This window comes from Elgaria multicarinata, chromosome 4 (genome assembly GCF_023053635.1).
Source record: "Elgaria multicarinata webbii isolate HBS135686 ecotype San Diego chromosome 4, rElgMul1.1.pri, whole genome shotgun sequence".
NCBI classification, from domain to species: Eukaryota; Metazoa; Chordata; class Lepidosauria; order Squamata; family Anguidae; genus Elgaria; species Elgaria multicarinata.
The window spans coordinates 81,687,323-81,702,025 of NC_086174.1; the positions used below are offsets into that span (position 1 = coordinate 81,687,323).

The window sequence follows — 14,703 nt, forward strand, 5'->3', positions numbered from 1 at the left end:
AGCTATCACTGCTCGCTTGCTGCCGCCACCCAAGGCAGAGAGAAATGATTCTGGCCACCTGCCAAACAACTAGTAAAATAGCCATCATTCTGAGGGCTGTGTGGGAGGGAAGGTCCACATGTTGTGGGGTGTAGCCTCTTTTGTAGAGGATAGTCCTCTGTTTTGAAGGCATTGAAAGGATGCCCAGGGCAAGTTTGGTGTAACATGAAAGAACCACCAGAAGGAAGAGCTGGGCCTTGAAGTTGCCCATGACAGGACCTGGGCAGCTGACTGAGGAAGGCATACGGCTCATCTGGTCATAGTCTTCCCCCACTATGGTGAGATTGACTGTATTTCTATATAAATTATTATAATTTCTAAATTTCCCCTATATCTAAATTAGAACATGCAAATGTGTTCAAACCACTGTCTTCTTTTTTTGAGATGCATGTCCTCTTTTTTAGCAGTTCAGAAATGGCCACTCTGTCCCTCTGAGAAGGCCAGGCCACGAAGTGCAGTGAGCAGGTTTGAATGAATGAATGCTTCACTTTATTTCTCTCTCCCCCACACAATAGGAATGAATGGTAGCTACTTACTTATATGTGTCAAAGATCAGTTGGGGAGATCATTACAGGGGAAGCTGAACCTGCCCCAATACTCCTGTGGAACTCAGGGTCCCAGCCATGCAAAGAAATGCACAGAAATAACACAGGAAAAAGCAGTTGCAATTCTGCTGATGAAATACAAAGTAAATTGTTTATTTCTCTAGCATGAGACTTTGGACCTTGATTTAATTTCCACATCCCAGGCATTATCTGTCACTGAAGTACTGGCCAAACAGGACATGTTGGCTTAATTTTAGTAACTGAACTATATCAAGTTCAGTTCCAGAAACGTGCACTTTTTCTATTTGTTCAAACACATCTCATTCTGCCTTTAAGGCCTCACCGGGGTATAGCTCAGCAGAAAATGCTCTATAGCCTTTGCTAGATCACAGGTTAGCCCGGGGCTCACCCCAGGCTCACCCCTGTGCATCCAGATGACGCACAGGGGATCCCGGGCTCAGGCAGGGGTCAACCCTCCTCTGCCCCAGGGTAATGAGCTCCAGTTGTAGCACGGTATTTCCCGCGGCCTCAGGCTGAGCCTGAGACCGCGAGCGTGTAGACTGTTCCGCTGCTTTTCCCAGCTACCGCAATTACTCGCGAATAGCCAGGAAAAGTGGCGGACAGGGCGCAGCGCTCCTCAGGAGCTCTGTGCCCATTGGGGCAGGGGGGGAGATCGCGGCCAGGGGGGACATCGTGGCCGGGGTGGGCAGGGAGATCATGGCAGGGGGGGAGATCGAGGGCAGGGTGGGGGGAGCAGGAAAACCTTTTTTTTTAAAAAAAAAAAACTTACTTCGGTCAATTATGCGCTCCTGCGCACCCGGCCCTTTAAGGAAAAAAATGGCGGACACGACGGGGCTTTCCTTTAGCCCGTGGTGTCTGACATTAGACTGAGGCGACAGCCCACGATACTTGAATCGCAGTCTCGCCCCTCCTCCCACATGGATTTAAAGGTAGGTCTAGCAAAGGCCTATGTTTTGCTCAGCAGAAAATGCTCTGTGTTTAGCCTTTGCATACTTCTGTTTACATGAGTAAACACCTTGCACTAACAAGCCTTTAGTACAAGGTGTAAAGTTTGCTTAACTTTTGGCAATCCATGTTACACAATCTTGTCTGCCTCATCATTGAGTGGTGGTTTTGTGAAAAGGGACTTCCCCTAAAGTGAGTAAATCATTTCTTGCCCGGCTACTATGCAAAGCAACCTCCTGGTTTTCCTGATTTCACTCAACAGCCAGACTCTGCAGGCATGCTTGCCCCCTAGCTTCCTATTTACTCTGACTGCAGTTATTTTCTGATTGCAGTTGCCCTCAAGGCCTCTGTCTTGGACACCGGCATTGCTGCCGTCTATGAGCATGCAGTTGTACTATCAGGAGAGACCCCCAAACTTGTCGCTCCAGAAGAAGCCTTGAGGCTGATGAACCAAAATCTAGACATCTTAGAAGGAGCCATCAAAGCAGCTGCTGCACAGGTACTGGAGATTGCTCTTGCAAGGAACCCAAGGTGGATTATATGTTTCTCCTCCTCTCCATTTAACCTCCATTTAACCCCCAGTGAGTCAGTGACTTGCCCAAAGTCACCAAGTGGATTAGGTTTTCAGTGGAGACTAGATCTCCCGCATCTCAGCCAAACGCCCTTCAAGTCAGATGGAGTACAGTTCTTCTTTAAGAAAGCATTTCTTGTGTGCAACACACTGACCTGACAAGGGTTGAGGAGATGCTCAGGCATGGTGTCTGTGGTTGTCACAATGGAGCCCATACATTGCTGACTGGTGCCAAATTGACTGCTGACCCTGGTTTTTGGTTGAACTGGCAGACCTCTTCTCCTTTTTTGCACTTGCTTAGAGCAGCCAGGAGATGGCACTGCTCAACAGGCAAAGGAGATAGAACTGGGTTCCCCCACCATGGATAGGAACACAGGACCATAGGAAGCAGCCAGTACTGTCAATCCTGAATGGCAGCAACGTCTTTCCAGCATTTCAGGCAGGAGTGATTCCAGTCATACCTCAAGTTGCCTGGGATTGAACCTGGGACCTTTGGCATGCAAGGCAGGTGCTCCAGCACAGAGCTACGGTTCCTCCCCCAAGTAAAAGAATGCCCCTCACCTGCTCTACAAATGAATGAGCATAGAATCATGGAATAGTACAGTTGGAAGGGGCCTACAAGGCCATCGAGTCCAACCCCCTGCTCATTGCAGGAATCTACCTTAAAGCGTACCTGACAGATGGCTGTCCAGCTGCCTCTTGTATGTCTCTAGTGTGGGAGAGCCCCCGACCTCCCTAGGCAATTGGTTCCATTGTCATACAGTCAGGAAGTTTTTCCTGATGTCCAGCCAGAATCTGGCTTCCTGTAATTTGAGCCCATTATTCCTTGTCCTGCACTCTGGGAGGATCAAGAAGACACCAAGCAGGATATAACACTTTTAAAAAGGTATGAAAACTGTATATGTAATGTGTTCTGGACCTGAACACTTGTCATAACCATTATAAACCGTTACAACCAGTAGTGTAGATCCTGCCCTAGTCCCTCCTGTGTGACAATCTTTCAAGTTTTTGAAGAGTACTATCAAGTTTCCCCTCAGTCTTCTCTTCTCCAGACTAAACATGCCCACCCAGTTCTTTCAGTCTCTCCTCATAGGGCTTTGTTTCCATCATAGGGCTTCACGCTTTCCTCCAGGTCCCTGATTGTTTGGCCACTCACCAGCTTTGGGGCAGGTTTTTCCCCAATCTAAAAGTTTGAAATACTTCTCCTAAGGGGCTTAGTTACTGGCAGTAACAACTTAATGTACTGTCATATTTTTTTTTTGGGGGGGTATTTTTTAGGGATGTGCTCCGCTTTTAATCGGACCGGTGAATTAGAAGCGGAGCGGGGGGCTTCGCCTGCCCTTAAGGCAGAGGCGAAGAGGATTGGGGGGCCGGTGGAGCGTGGCGAAGAGGATCGAGGTGAAGGCTCGATCCGGAGCTCCGCCAGAAAGGTAAGTGGGGTTTACCGGGCCCTGCCACTGTCGCTGTCGCCCATGCGGCGACAGCGGCAGGCCCCCCTCCTCTCCCTTACCTGCGTCCGTCCGCGGTCCGTCAGCTTCTTCAATTGAGCCCGCAGTTCAACCAGGAAAAACCCCCCGCCCTCCTCTCCCGGCCTTACCTGGCGCCACTCCCCTCCACTGCGGAGCTCCGATTCGGAGCCGGAGCTCCAAGGCGAAGAGGAGCGGAGTATGAGCAGAGTGGCGCGGATTGGAGCGGGCCAATCCGAAATTTTCAGATCGGCCCGCGGGGTGGAGCAGGGGGTCCGTGCACACCCCTAGTATTTTTGGTCCTGCCCCTTGGCATTTGGCCCACTCACCGCTCGAATGAGCCCCCTGAGAGCTTCTCTTAAGATGGGTTTGGCCCTTGGGCTCAAAGAGGCTCCCCACCGCCTACCATACGGCGTATGTGTATTTGGTGCTTGGTGCATGATTGGTGTACCAAGCTCCCTCCTACCTTGCCTGATGTCATGGATCACAGTCTCAGGCTGGACAAAACACTGATGATGCTTTTGAACAATTTAAGTTCCCACCATTGTGCAATGGGACGTGCCTTCAGCTAAAGAGCATAAGGTTACACAGGATTGAACCCACTGTTTCAACTGGGTCTGCTATGGGTGAAATTGTATTCATCCCTAGAATTTTGTTGATTCCTTTAGATTACCCATTTGATTTCAAGTGACTACAGTTTCCAGTTCACCTCTGCTTTGCTGTGAATATTAACAAATCACAGGGACAGTCACTGAAAATTGCCAGTTTGGATTTGTGGCCAGGCGCTTTTCTCATGGACAGTTTCACATTGCATGCTTCCACATAGGTTCACCTCACAGTTGTCTATTTTAGCACCCAATGGAAGAATAACCGGCAAAGTATACAAAGAAGCTCTCTAAATTTTAATTGGTCATCAGGTTTGAGATTTCAAGAAAGGCCTCAGCCCTGCCTTTCACATTCCTTTGAATACAGAATATACCTGTCCTGCTAACCCAGGCAGAGATAAATTATTTGGGCTACCTGCCAATCAACTAGCAAAATACTAGCCATCATTCTGAGGGCTGGGTGGGAGGGGAAAGACACCTGTTTTATGGAGGATAGTTCTCTATTTGAAGTATTGTCAGAGGACTGTTTTGAAGGCATCCTCTATTTGAAAGGATGCCCAGGGCAAGTTCGGTGTAACACGAAAGAACCACCAGAAGGAAGAGCCGGGCCTTGAAGCTGCCCATGAACAGCACCTGAGCAGCTGACTGAGCAAGGCATACAGCTCATCCGGTCATAGCCTTCCCCAGCTATGGTGAGATGGACTGCATTCCTCTTTTTGTTCTTATAATAATGTCTAAATTTGCATCTATACATATAAATTACCATATGCAAATTTTATCTGATTAATCTTTTTTGGGGGTGCATGCCCGGTTTTTGGTGATTCACAAGTGGGCACTCTACCCCTCTGAGAAGGCCAGGCCACATGAGCAGAGAGCAGGTTTAAATGAATCAATGAATGGATGCCACACTTTATGTTTTCCCATTTGGAATGAATGGCAGCTATGTGCTTATAGGAGGCAAAGATCAGTTGGGGACATCGTTACAGGGGAAGCTGAATCTGTGCCATGCTTCTGTGGACCTCAGGCTCTGGGGGATGCCAGGACATCCCCTGCCCCTCGTAATAATCTTACTGTTCAGAAACTCCACAGGAAAAAGCAGTGATGATTCTGATGATGAAATGAAAGGTAAATTGTTTATTTAGTCTTGCATGAGTATTTGGATCTTGACTTTATTTCTTCATTCAAGGAGATCCCAGCAGTCTCTACCACTCAAGTAATGGCCAAACGGGACAGGATGGCTTAGTTAATGAACTCTATCAAGTTCAGTTCCAGAAACCTGGCCTTTCAAACACACCTTATTCTGCCCTTCTAGCTGGGCTTAGCTCAGCAGAAAATGCTCTGTGTATTTAGCCTTTGCATATTTCCTTTTACATGGACAAATACCATGCACTTATGCAAGAGATTAGTCCGAGGTATACCATTTGGTTAATGTGTGGCAATCATCCATGTTACACATTCTTGTCTTCCCATCACTGGGGCGTGGTCTTGTGAAATGGGACTTCCCCTATAATGAATAAATCAGTTCTTGTAGTGCAAGGCAACTTCCTGGCTTTTCTCATTTTGGGCAACAGCCAGACTCTGCAAGGATGCTTACCTTCCAGCTTCCCATTTACGCTATATTTCTGATTGCAGTTGCCCTCAAGGCCTCTGCCTTGGACACCTATATTGCTGCTGTCTATGAGCATGCGGTTATACTATCAGGAGAGACCCCCAAACTTGTCACTCCAGAAGAAGCCTTGAGGCTGATGAACCAAAATCTAGACATCTTAGAAGGAGCCATCAAAGCAGCTGCTGCACAAGTACTGGAGATTGCTTAGAGGATAACCTTCAAAATACCATATCTGTCCTTGGGGTGCATATGTTTGAACAGATTTTTTTTTTTTTTTTGCAGGGAGCCCAGATCATTGTGACACCCGAGGATGGCATTTACGGTTGGGTCTTCACACGAGAAACTCTTTATTCTTACCTTGAGGATATTCCAGATCCTCAAGTCAACTGGATTCCATGCAATGAGCCTGAAAGGTAATTGCTTATCTCCTTCATACCCAAACAGAAATACTGAAAAGTTGGTATTCAAAGTAGCAACTCCCTCAAGTAATGTACATCATATAACGTAAATCAGTTAGTTCTAAGAGAGTCCAGTCTAGGTTAGTCATTGTGAATATACCGTGGTATTGGTTCCTGGTTATTTAATTAACAATAACTGCATAACTCTGTTCATCTATTATAGCATGGCCCTGCCACCAAAGAGCTACTTTGTCATTGATTTCTTATACTTTAAAAAAAAAAAAAAGTTGTGCTGCAATTACGAAGTAAGTTGATATTGCAATAAAAGTGACAGGCACTGTTTGCAAGGGATTCTTTATGAAGGTTAATGTTTCTGTCTGCAATTTGCATATTGTTTGAGTATTTAAAAAAACCTCTAAAATCTTAAATACTTTTATAATCCTAACTTATAAGTTGCTGCTTATAACAACAAATTGTATGAGATTTACTTCTACGTAAATACATTTCAGGGCAGATTGCAGATTTCCTGTGTAACAAATATAAAATGCTGGGGTGAAGAAACTTCACCTTTCTACAGTTCTGTAACTATTGCAACGGATTCAACTTGTAAGCATTATTACATCTGTTTGCCCAAATTGATCGCAGTAGGTGGTCATATAATAATTTCTCCATGTCATATAATAATTTCTCTTTTAGTTCATTGGACTTATATGTTTTCTGAAGCTTGGTTCTCACTCAGTAAAAGACAAGTTCACCAAACAATAATATGCATGCAACTTGATGTAGTCCAATAAAATTAAGCAGTACTACTGAAACAAAAAACTAAAAGCACACAAACATAACAGCAGTCATTGTATAAATGGACTGACTGTTATCCATCAAATACACTATATAGCTTTGTATTATCTATTCTAGTTTGGCCTGCTCTGGATCAGGATCATGGCACATGAGGAGAGAAGGTTTAAATCTTTGCCCATCTCCTTGCCTTTATTACGTCTGTATGAATCAATGCAACTAACTTACCTATTTTCTATTTCTTCATTCTTCTGGCAAGAGTGGCTATAATCAGACCTTTAATTGTTCATTCTTCTTTAAACTACCACATTCTGAATTCAGAGGTTCTCAGAAATGCCAAATCTCCGTTGTTTCCTCCCTTTTGAATGGAATTTATCTTGGTTATTTACATTCTTCCTCTCAAAATTAGGTTTGGATTCAATCCAGTGCAAGTCAGACTCAGCTGCATGGCAAAGAACTACTTCATCTACGTGGTTGCCAACATGGGGGACAAGAAACCATGCAACTCCAGTGATCCCACATGCCCCAGGGATGGTCGCTATCAATACAACACCAATGTTGTTTATGATTGGGAAGGGAAGTTCGTGGCACGTTATCACAAGGTAAGCATTATTCTCCTTTGGATTTGTAAGCCATTCCTCTAAACAAACATGGGAGCTAGTGCAAATCCATGTTGTATTTGATCTAGAAGAAAAATGTGCTCCCACTTCTCCCATCCAAAAAGTTGTCAAATGTACAAGCCACTGAGAAAGAGAGGCCCCCAACTGAATGGGGAGTAGAAATTTATACATGCCCATGGCATGCAATTTGTAAAATAATAATTGCTTTCACAACTTTGTAAAGAAAAATGAAATTCTCCCTAAGATAAGAGTCAACAGCAACAAAACTTTTTTCTGTCTTCATTGGGTAATTTTCTTCCACTGATTTACATTCCCCCCCTGTCTTATAAACAGTACAACCTTTTTGCATCTGAAATCTACTTTAATTATGCGAAGGAGCCACAGTTTGTTAACTTCATTACCCCCTTTGGGAAGCTCGGTGTTTTCACTTGCGCTGATATGCTTCAGTTTCGGGAACCTGCCATATCACTGGTGGAAAAGTTCAACGTGGACACGATCCTCTTTCCAACTGCTTGGACGAATGGTCTACCACTTTTGTCGGCTGTTCAGTACTTCGCAGCCTGGGCTATGGGGATGCGCGTCAACGTCCTTGCAGCTAATATACACAAGCCCAGATGGGACATTACTGGTAACTGCAACTTTGAATAACTTTGCTTCGGCCTAGATAAGGCACAGGAAGGCAAGACTAGAAAGTGGGGAGGGGAAGAAGGAAGAGCATAAAGTCAGGATTAATTTATGGAATGCTGATGAAAATGTTGGATTTCTACTCTGATTTTTGTTCAGGGATCAACCTTATAAAAGAGCCTCTCATGTTGAAGTCATACTTATGAGCTCTTTGCATGCATCGCTGAAGTCAGGCAATAGGCATGTGCTGAATTTGCAAGCAACACCTTTTTTGTGTTAACAAGTGACCCGAGGCTGTTTACTACTGCTTGTCTATTCATATTGCCATCATAAGACATTTCATTAAGATCTACATGGACTAATTAGTTTGGGAGAAGAAAAGTTTGATGATTGATAGCCATAACCAAAGGAGCAATAGCTTTCCTATCCTGAAGCCTAGGTGTCTTGGATGAGGAAAACAACAGCAGGAAGTCAATAGAAAGAGCAAAGTAATGTTATTGGGCTAAATCCAGTGTTACCAAGTAGACACAATGAGAACTTTTCATTCTTCTTCTCCATCATGCAGCCCCTGTGTGCCCCTAAATGTGTTCTGGAGAATCCCTTAACCCTCTGAAGCAGATGTGAGGGTGGCATAGGGGACTCGAGGGGGGAGGGGAATTCATCCCCCCAGCGATGTCTATTCTGCTTGCAGACAAGATACAGCTGGATACAACCTAGTGTCTGTATTGAGTCTGCTCAGTCTTTACTGGCTACTTAGTCTATGCTTTTCAGATAGGAGGAACACGTATGACTGAATGATATTCTTAAGCCTAAGGTAGAAATTGCAGAACGTAGTTAAGCATACTTACCCTGTGTTACCTGGAACAATGGTTCCATAAGCACTTATGAGGAACACCTCCTCTCTGCTTGTGCTTGGATTGGTAAGAGGGATAGTATGTGAATGGCAGTCCCTTTCTTCAGCTACTAGGCAGACTGTATAGTCTTTTTAGCTCTATCTGGAGATGCCAGAGATTGAACTTGGGCCCTTCTGCATGCAAAGCAGGGCCTCTACCACTGAGCCACTCTGGATTTCCTGTGTCCAGATCCAATGCACTTCCTTATGCTTCATTTTGTAGCATCTTGTGCTTCTAGCTTCTTTGTCGGGCTTCAGGTTCTACCACGAAATCAAAGAGGTGTGCTGTCAGGATGCTTCGTTGTAGATATGTCATAATCCTTACCTCACTCAGGCAGAGAAATGGATCTTAAAACAGGCCTCATTCCAAACTCTTTCATCACCTACAGGGAGCGGCATCTTTGCCCATGATGGCCCCAAGGTGTATCACTTCGATATGGAAACGCAGAATGGCAAACTCCTGCTTGCGGAAATTGATGTTCACCCCCGTCTTTCCCCCACCTATCCTCCCCCTGTCAACTGGAGCTTATATGCCTCAAGCCTCAAGCACTTGTCCCCAGAGAGCCCAGTGTTTACTGCGAGCATCTATTTCGATAATTTCACATTCACGGAACTATCCCAGGAAGTAGGAAACTACACCGTCTGTCAGAAAGGTCTCTGCTGCCATTTGAGCTACAGGATAGCGCAAAGGCAAAAGGATGAAGTTTATGCGTTGGGTGCTTTCGATGGGCTTCATGTAATTGAAGGACAGTATTACCTGCAGGTAAAGGATTTAGTGAGCTGGGATGAGTGGGCTGTGGAATGTTGTTCCTGTGAAGAACAGTGTCTGTCTCTCTCTTGTTCAACCCCTTCATCCTTTTACTGGTGACTTAGCCACTGTGGAAGCAGGAGCAAAACCACTCTCAAGGGTAGGCATGTTTGGGCACCTGCAAGGGCCCACACTCCAGCTGGGGCCAACTATACAAGAGTCCCGTAGAGTTGCTCCTTCTCTTCAGCCAGAGCTTTATCACACCAGCGTTATACTGTGCAATCACTGTGAATTGCATGCAAAGAACTCCGAAGTTTTCCAGCTTATAATCTGCTTTTATTGTGAAGTACTCCCATGCATCCTGTGTTAATTGTGCTATAAAAGCAAAAGACTCGCCATATTTTGATACTAGTTTTCGAGCGTATCATCCGAGTGGCCACTGGGGCGCAGGAGCAGGATTTGAAGAAAAATTAAACAAATGCTTACATCTGCATAAGCTTTAAAGATAAAGACATCAAAATTGGCACAGTAATAAATATTAAGGAGAGCTTTAAGCATACCAATTTTGAATTGGATTGGGTCATCCATTGGTTTTTTATGTGTGTTTTTTTACATTTCCTTCCTTAAACCCACTTCCTGGTATGCAAAGGATCTTGCCGCCCGGTAGCAACAACAACAACAATGCCGACAGCTTAGCGCTGTAGGAATAATTCAGGGGAAACAGGTACGTGGGATGAAGCTACCAGGCAACAGTGATGGTGAGAAGGAGGAAAAGCAGATACCACTGCCCTTTTGCTCATTGGGGCTGTACTTGTCAAACAAGCAAGTAGTAGCAATGCTGAGAAAGAGAAGGGGCTCATCCACATGGGCGCTTTGCCCCTGGATTACTTCGGAGTGGGGGCAGGTGATCTTCATGATGCAGCCACCATTCCGAATCAATCCAAGGGAAAAGCCCTGAAGCTCCGCACTAAAGAAGTCGGGGACTTACCCTGACTTTTTTAGATTGGAGGAAGGCTCCGTGCCCCTGAGGAGCCTTGTTAAGGAAAAATAAATAAAATTTAAAGGGGGGGGGTTGGAAATCCCTCCAGGGAGGGAGCACCCCATTCCTCCCCCCTTGATCCTTCACATTTACAGCTAAACAAAACAAAACACGTCAGCCCCATTTTCCCATTAAAAACCCCACTTACCAGAGCAGAGGGGGAGTGGATGCTCCCAGGCACCCCTGGACCCCTGCAAGTAGGGACTCCTTTGTTTTTATTAATATTATGTAGGCCACCCTTTTTGGAAGAAGAGGAGGTAGAAATGCTTTAAATAAATAAACGTGTGGCGTTAGTGTCAGACTGTTCCAAATCCCAGGGGCTCCAGTGTATAGCTTATTTGCGAGCATTTCCTTCATTCTATGAAGATGAGGCTGGTTTTCTCACTGATATGGATGGCTTAGTTCCATAAATGACTTTCTCCTCCCTTTCCATAGATATGCGCACTTGTGAAGTGTAACAATACCGATTTGAAATCGTGTGGGCAGGAAGTAGACAGTGCTCATACAAGGTTCGATTACGTTTCCCTCAGTGGGACATTTAACACTAGTTACGTGTTTCCTGAAGTCTTGCTCACCGAGACTCAACTGGCTCCCGGAGAATTTCAGGTAAGGAAAGCAGAAGTTGATTGCAACCTGCTGTCTTAGATCGTGAGTGATTCATTTTTGTCTTTCTTTTCATGCACACTGTCAAACAAACCTGCTTCCCCATGTACAGTTGTTTGACCTACACTTTCTGTCCCACAGGTATTGAACGATGGGCGTCTGGTCAGCAACCATCCCATATCAAAACCAGTCTTATCTGTGTCCCTTTTTGGAAGATGGTTTGAAAAAGACCCGCCACATCCACTCTCCACTTCTTCATGAGTTTGTCCTTCATTGCATCGCTTCCTTTTTGCATGATCGACACTCTCAAATATTCATCCAGTTGCTGTAATTTAACTTTATCTCTCTGTTTTCCTGAACTCTGTGGGGGTCGTACAGCAGAAGCAGACATAAACAGTACCAATATTCCAATGCAGGACAAACTGGGCTGCTTGTTTCAGGAGGATTATTCAGCTAGGAGAATCGCATGACAGTTTCCCCTGCTCATGCTACAGTTCAGCCTTTCCCAACCTGTTGTCCTGCAGATTGTTGGACTACAGCCACCATAATTCTCAGCCACCATGGCCATTGGCTGGGTTGGGATTATTGGAATTGGTATCCAATACATCTGCAGGGAACCAGATTGGGAGGAAGCTGCCATCACACATAACCATGAACGTGGCAGATGCAACTTTTGCTGTTAGTTTTATTAATACTTATACTTCTCTGTGAATGAAATTGTAGCCAAATGTAATCTTCATCTTATGACTGGGAGGAAAAGAACCTTATATGCCAGTTAGTGCCAATTCAAAATATACATGTAGAGACCACTGTCTGTCATCTTCTGCTCATCAGGGAGGAATCGACGACCATCATGAGACAAGCATTTTATAGCACGCACGTTATTGGCCATTCACAGATGTTTGCGGGCCCTTTTGATGATGATGCATGCCTCCCACGCATGTCCTTATCCTTCTGCTCTTTTTTCTATCAAAAAATAAGACCTGGAAAATCTGATTTATTTATTTTTTACTATAACAAGACCTGCCACCTTTTCCTGCTTTGTGCAGGAGAAGCAACATGATTAAAATGCCCACTGAAAGGGCCATGTGGTCATTGCTGCTTCCTCATTCTTCCCCATGTGAAGAAAAAGGAAGCTGTTTGTCCCTATTGTGGGACAGGAGCAGTAGGCAAAGCGATGGTAGTGAAATGCGATCCTCCCCCTGCCCCCCGCCATCTGATGAGGTTCAACATTTTTTTTATTGCTAGTAGAAACTGCTTTGTCCCTGATAGGGGCTAATACTTAGAAACACTCGTTGTGTTTGTAACTTCCCTTCTAGTTCCTAAGTTACTTTGGGTACTTCCAGATGAAATTTTTAATCATACAATTACCCTACCTCATCCATAGAATTGCACTTGTAAACGCCCCCCCCCCCCCAATGTTTTCCTACCACTTCTTCCATCTTTTTCTTTTTTGGCACACACATAAAATATGTTAAGGGGGAAAAGATGAGGGATGTCTCTACATTAAGGGGAAATTACATTGTCTTACCAGGGCTTTGTGCTTCCTGCTTTTTTTGTGTGATTCCAATGGACTGCATTACACGGGCGGAGAGGGGTGACCACATGGGTTGAATTGCTTACCATGTGATCTGTAATTGAAAACTTCCCCTCCTCATGGTGCTGATATACTTGAATGGGACATCACCCTCTAGTGGGTGCTTTGTAGTGCAACTCCAGCTGCAACTCATTAGGAAATCTCACAATATTTCAGAAGAATCATGATATCCAAGATATTTTTTTTAAAGAATGGGATTACCAGGCAAAGGTGCGGAAGACATCCTAGAGGTTGATGACATCATGTAATGGACCAACAAACTTCCTTGAGTGGCCAGTCAGGAGCATGCAGTAAATCACTCAACAGTGTCTTTTGATTGGTATTGTTTGGTGCCTTCTCTCTAGAAGTACCCCTGTTCACATTAGGGGTGGGAAGTGTGGCCAATCCAGCTCATACTTCACAAGGTCATTATGACATCTGGCCTTCTATTTGTCCTGAACCCATATGTGTGAGTTCATATTTCTCCTGCTCCAGTCGTATGAACAATTCCACCAATCAAAAATAGAAAAAGCTAGGTGTCCAGGAGTATTCTTGGGAAGATTTACTTAACTGTGTCATTCCACATTTTCCAGTTTCTTGTTCCTTTGCTGCTCTTGCTATGTGCTGTGCCACTGTTTGGTCTCCAGCTGTGTTGTTCAGGCTGAAATGTACACAAAATTACTTAAACCCATGGAAACTTGCAATTAAGCTTTTGACCCCAGTTTTTCCTTCCATTTAATTAGCCAGAAACGTAATTTACTTCAGTTTGTTGTAAGTCACTGTGAATGCTATTTGTATGGAAAAGTGACTGACATGCTTTGTAATAAAGAAAATATTTTGAATGGACTTTTAGTTTTTAAAATAAACATCGTGTTTTATTTAAGTAATTTCCCCTGCCTTATTTTTACATAAATACTCTTGCCTAAAACACCATTTTGTTATAAACTTCCGCTACACTGCACTGTAATAAGTAGATCTTAAAAGAAGACCAGTGAGCAAGCTCTTGTGATATAAACAAGAAAAGGTGCTCTTAGCCCAGGGCCAGCCCAAAACAGGTAGCCCCCTCAGGCAGCTGATTTTGGGTGTCTTCTTCCAGTCTTCTTCCAAGGTGATTGAGGTGCCATATGTTTACTTACCTGGCTGGCTTTTAATAAAGTGAGTTCGAGTGGTTGCAGCAACCGTGGACCATATATATATATATATATATATATATATATATATATATATATATTAATTATGCTCAGCCTGAGCCTGTGCTTCATCATTTGGATACCTGTCAGCTAAGTGAGGCAGGGTTGGTACTACAATGATGCGGCCTGAAGCGAGTGCATCAGGCAGCACAGAATAGGAAGAGAAGTGAATTGTGCCACTCTCCCCACCCAAAGGGCCCCCCACTGACAGCTGCCATTTTCTTTCTCCCTCCCTCATGCCATGACTCCTCCTCTTCCTCTGGCACCCACCTGCCCTCTTCCTCGCTTGCTGGCTGGCCTCCTGGCTGGCCTCTTCCACCTTCTTCAGCCATCATGGGAAGTCTTGCTGCTCCACAGCAAGGACTCTCACGATATTGTGGACAACTCTCCCACAAGGCTGGGGAAGAAGGTGAAAGA

The 14,703-nt window shown here is 44.7% G+C and overlaps 1 protein-coding gene across 1 annotated transcript; it reads left to right on the plus strand.

Moving 5' to 3' along the window:
- Positions 1-5,749: 5,749 nt before the first annotated feature.
- LOC134397745 (pantetheinase-like) lies at positions 5,750-13,935 on the plus strand. Its single transcript, XM_063124667.1, has 7 exons — positions 5,750-5,991; positions 6,084-6,214; positions 7,404-7,596; positions 7,948-8,242; positions 9,520-9,893; positions 11,353-11,523; positions 11,662-13,935. Exons 1-7 carry the CDS (start codon positions 5,779-5,781, stop codon positions 11,779-11,781), a joined length of 1,497 nt encoding a protein of 498 aa, XP_062980737.1. The 5' UTR covers positions 5,750-5,778; the 3' UTR covers positions 11,782-13,935.
- The last annotated feature ends 768 nt before the right edge of the window (positions 13,936-14,703 follow it).

What these genes read in the sequence shown, in the direction of transcription:
- LOC134397745 (XM_063124667.1), top strand. Translation starts at nt 5,779, where the DNA reads ATGCTTACCTTCCAGCTTCCCATTTACGCTATATTTCTGATTGCAGTT. An exon ending in TCGTGGCACGTTATCACAAG is followed by an intron (nt 7,597 to 7,947) that starts GTAAGCATTATT and finishes TCTTATAAACAG; the next exon opens with TACAACCTTTTTGCATCTGA. An exon ending in TGGCTCCCGGAGAATTTCAG is followed by an intron (nt 11,524 to 11,661) that starts GTAAGGAAAGCA and finishes TCTGTCCCACAG; the next exon opens with GTATTGAACGATGGGCGTCT.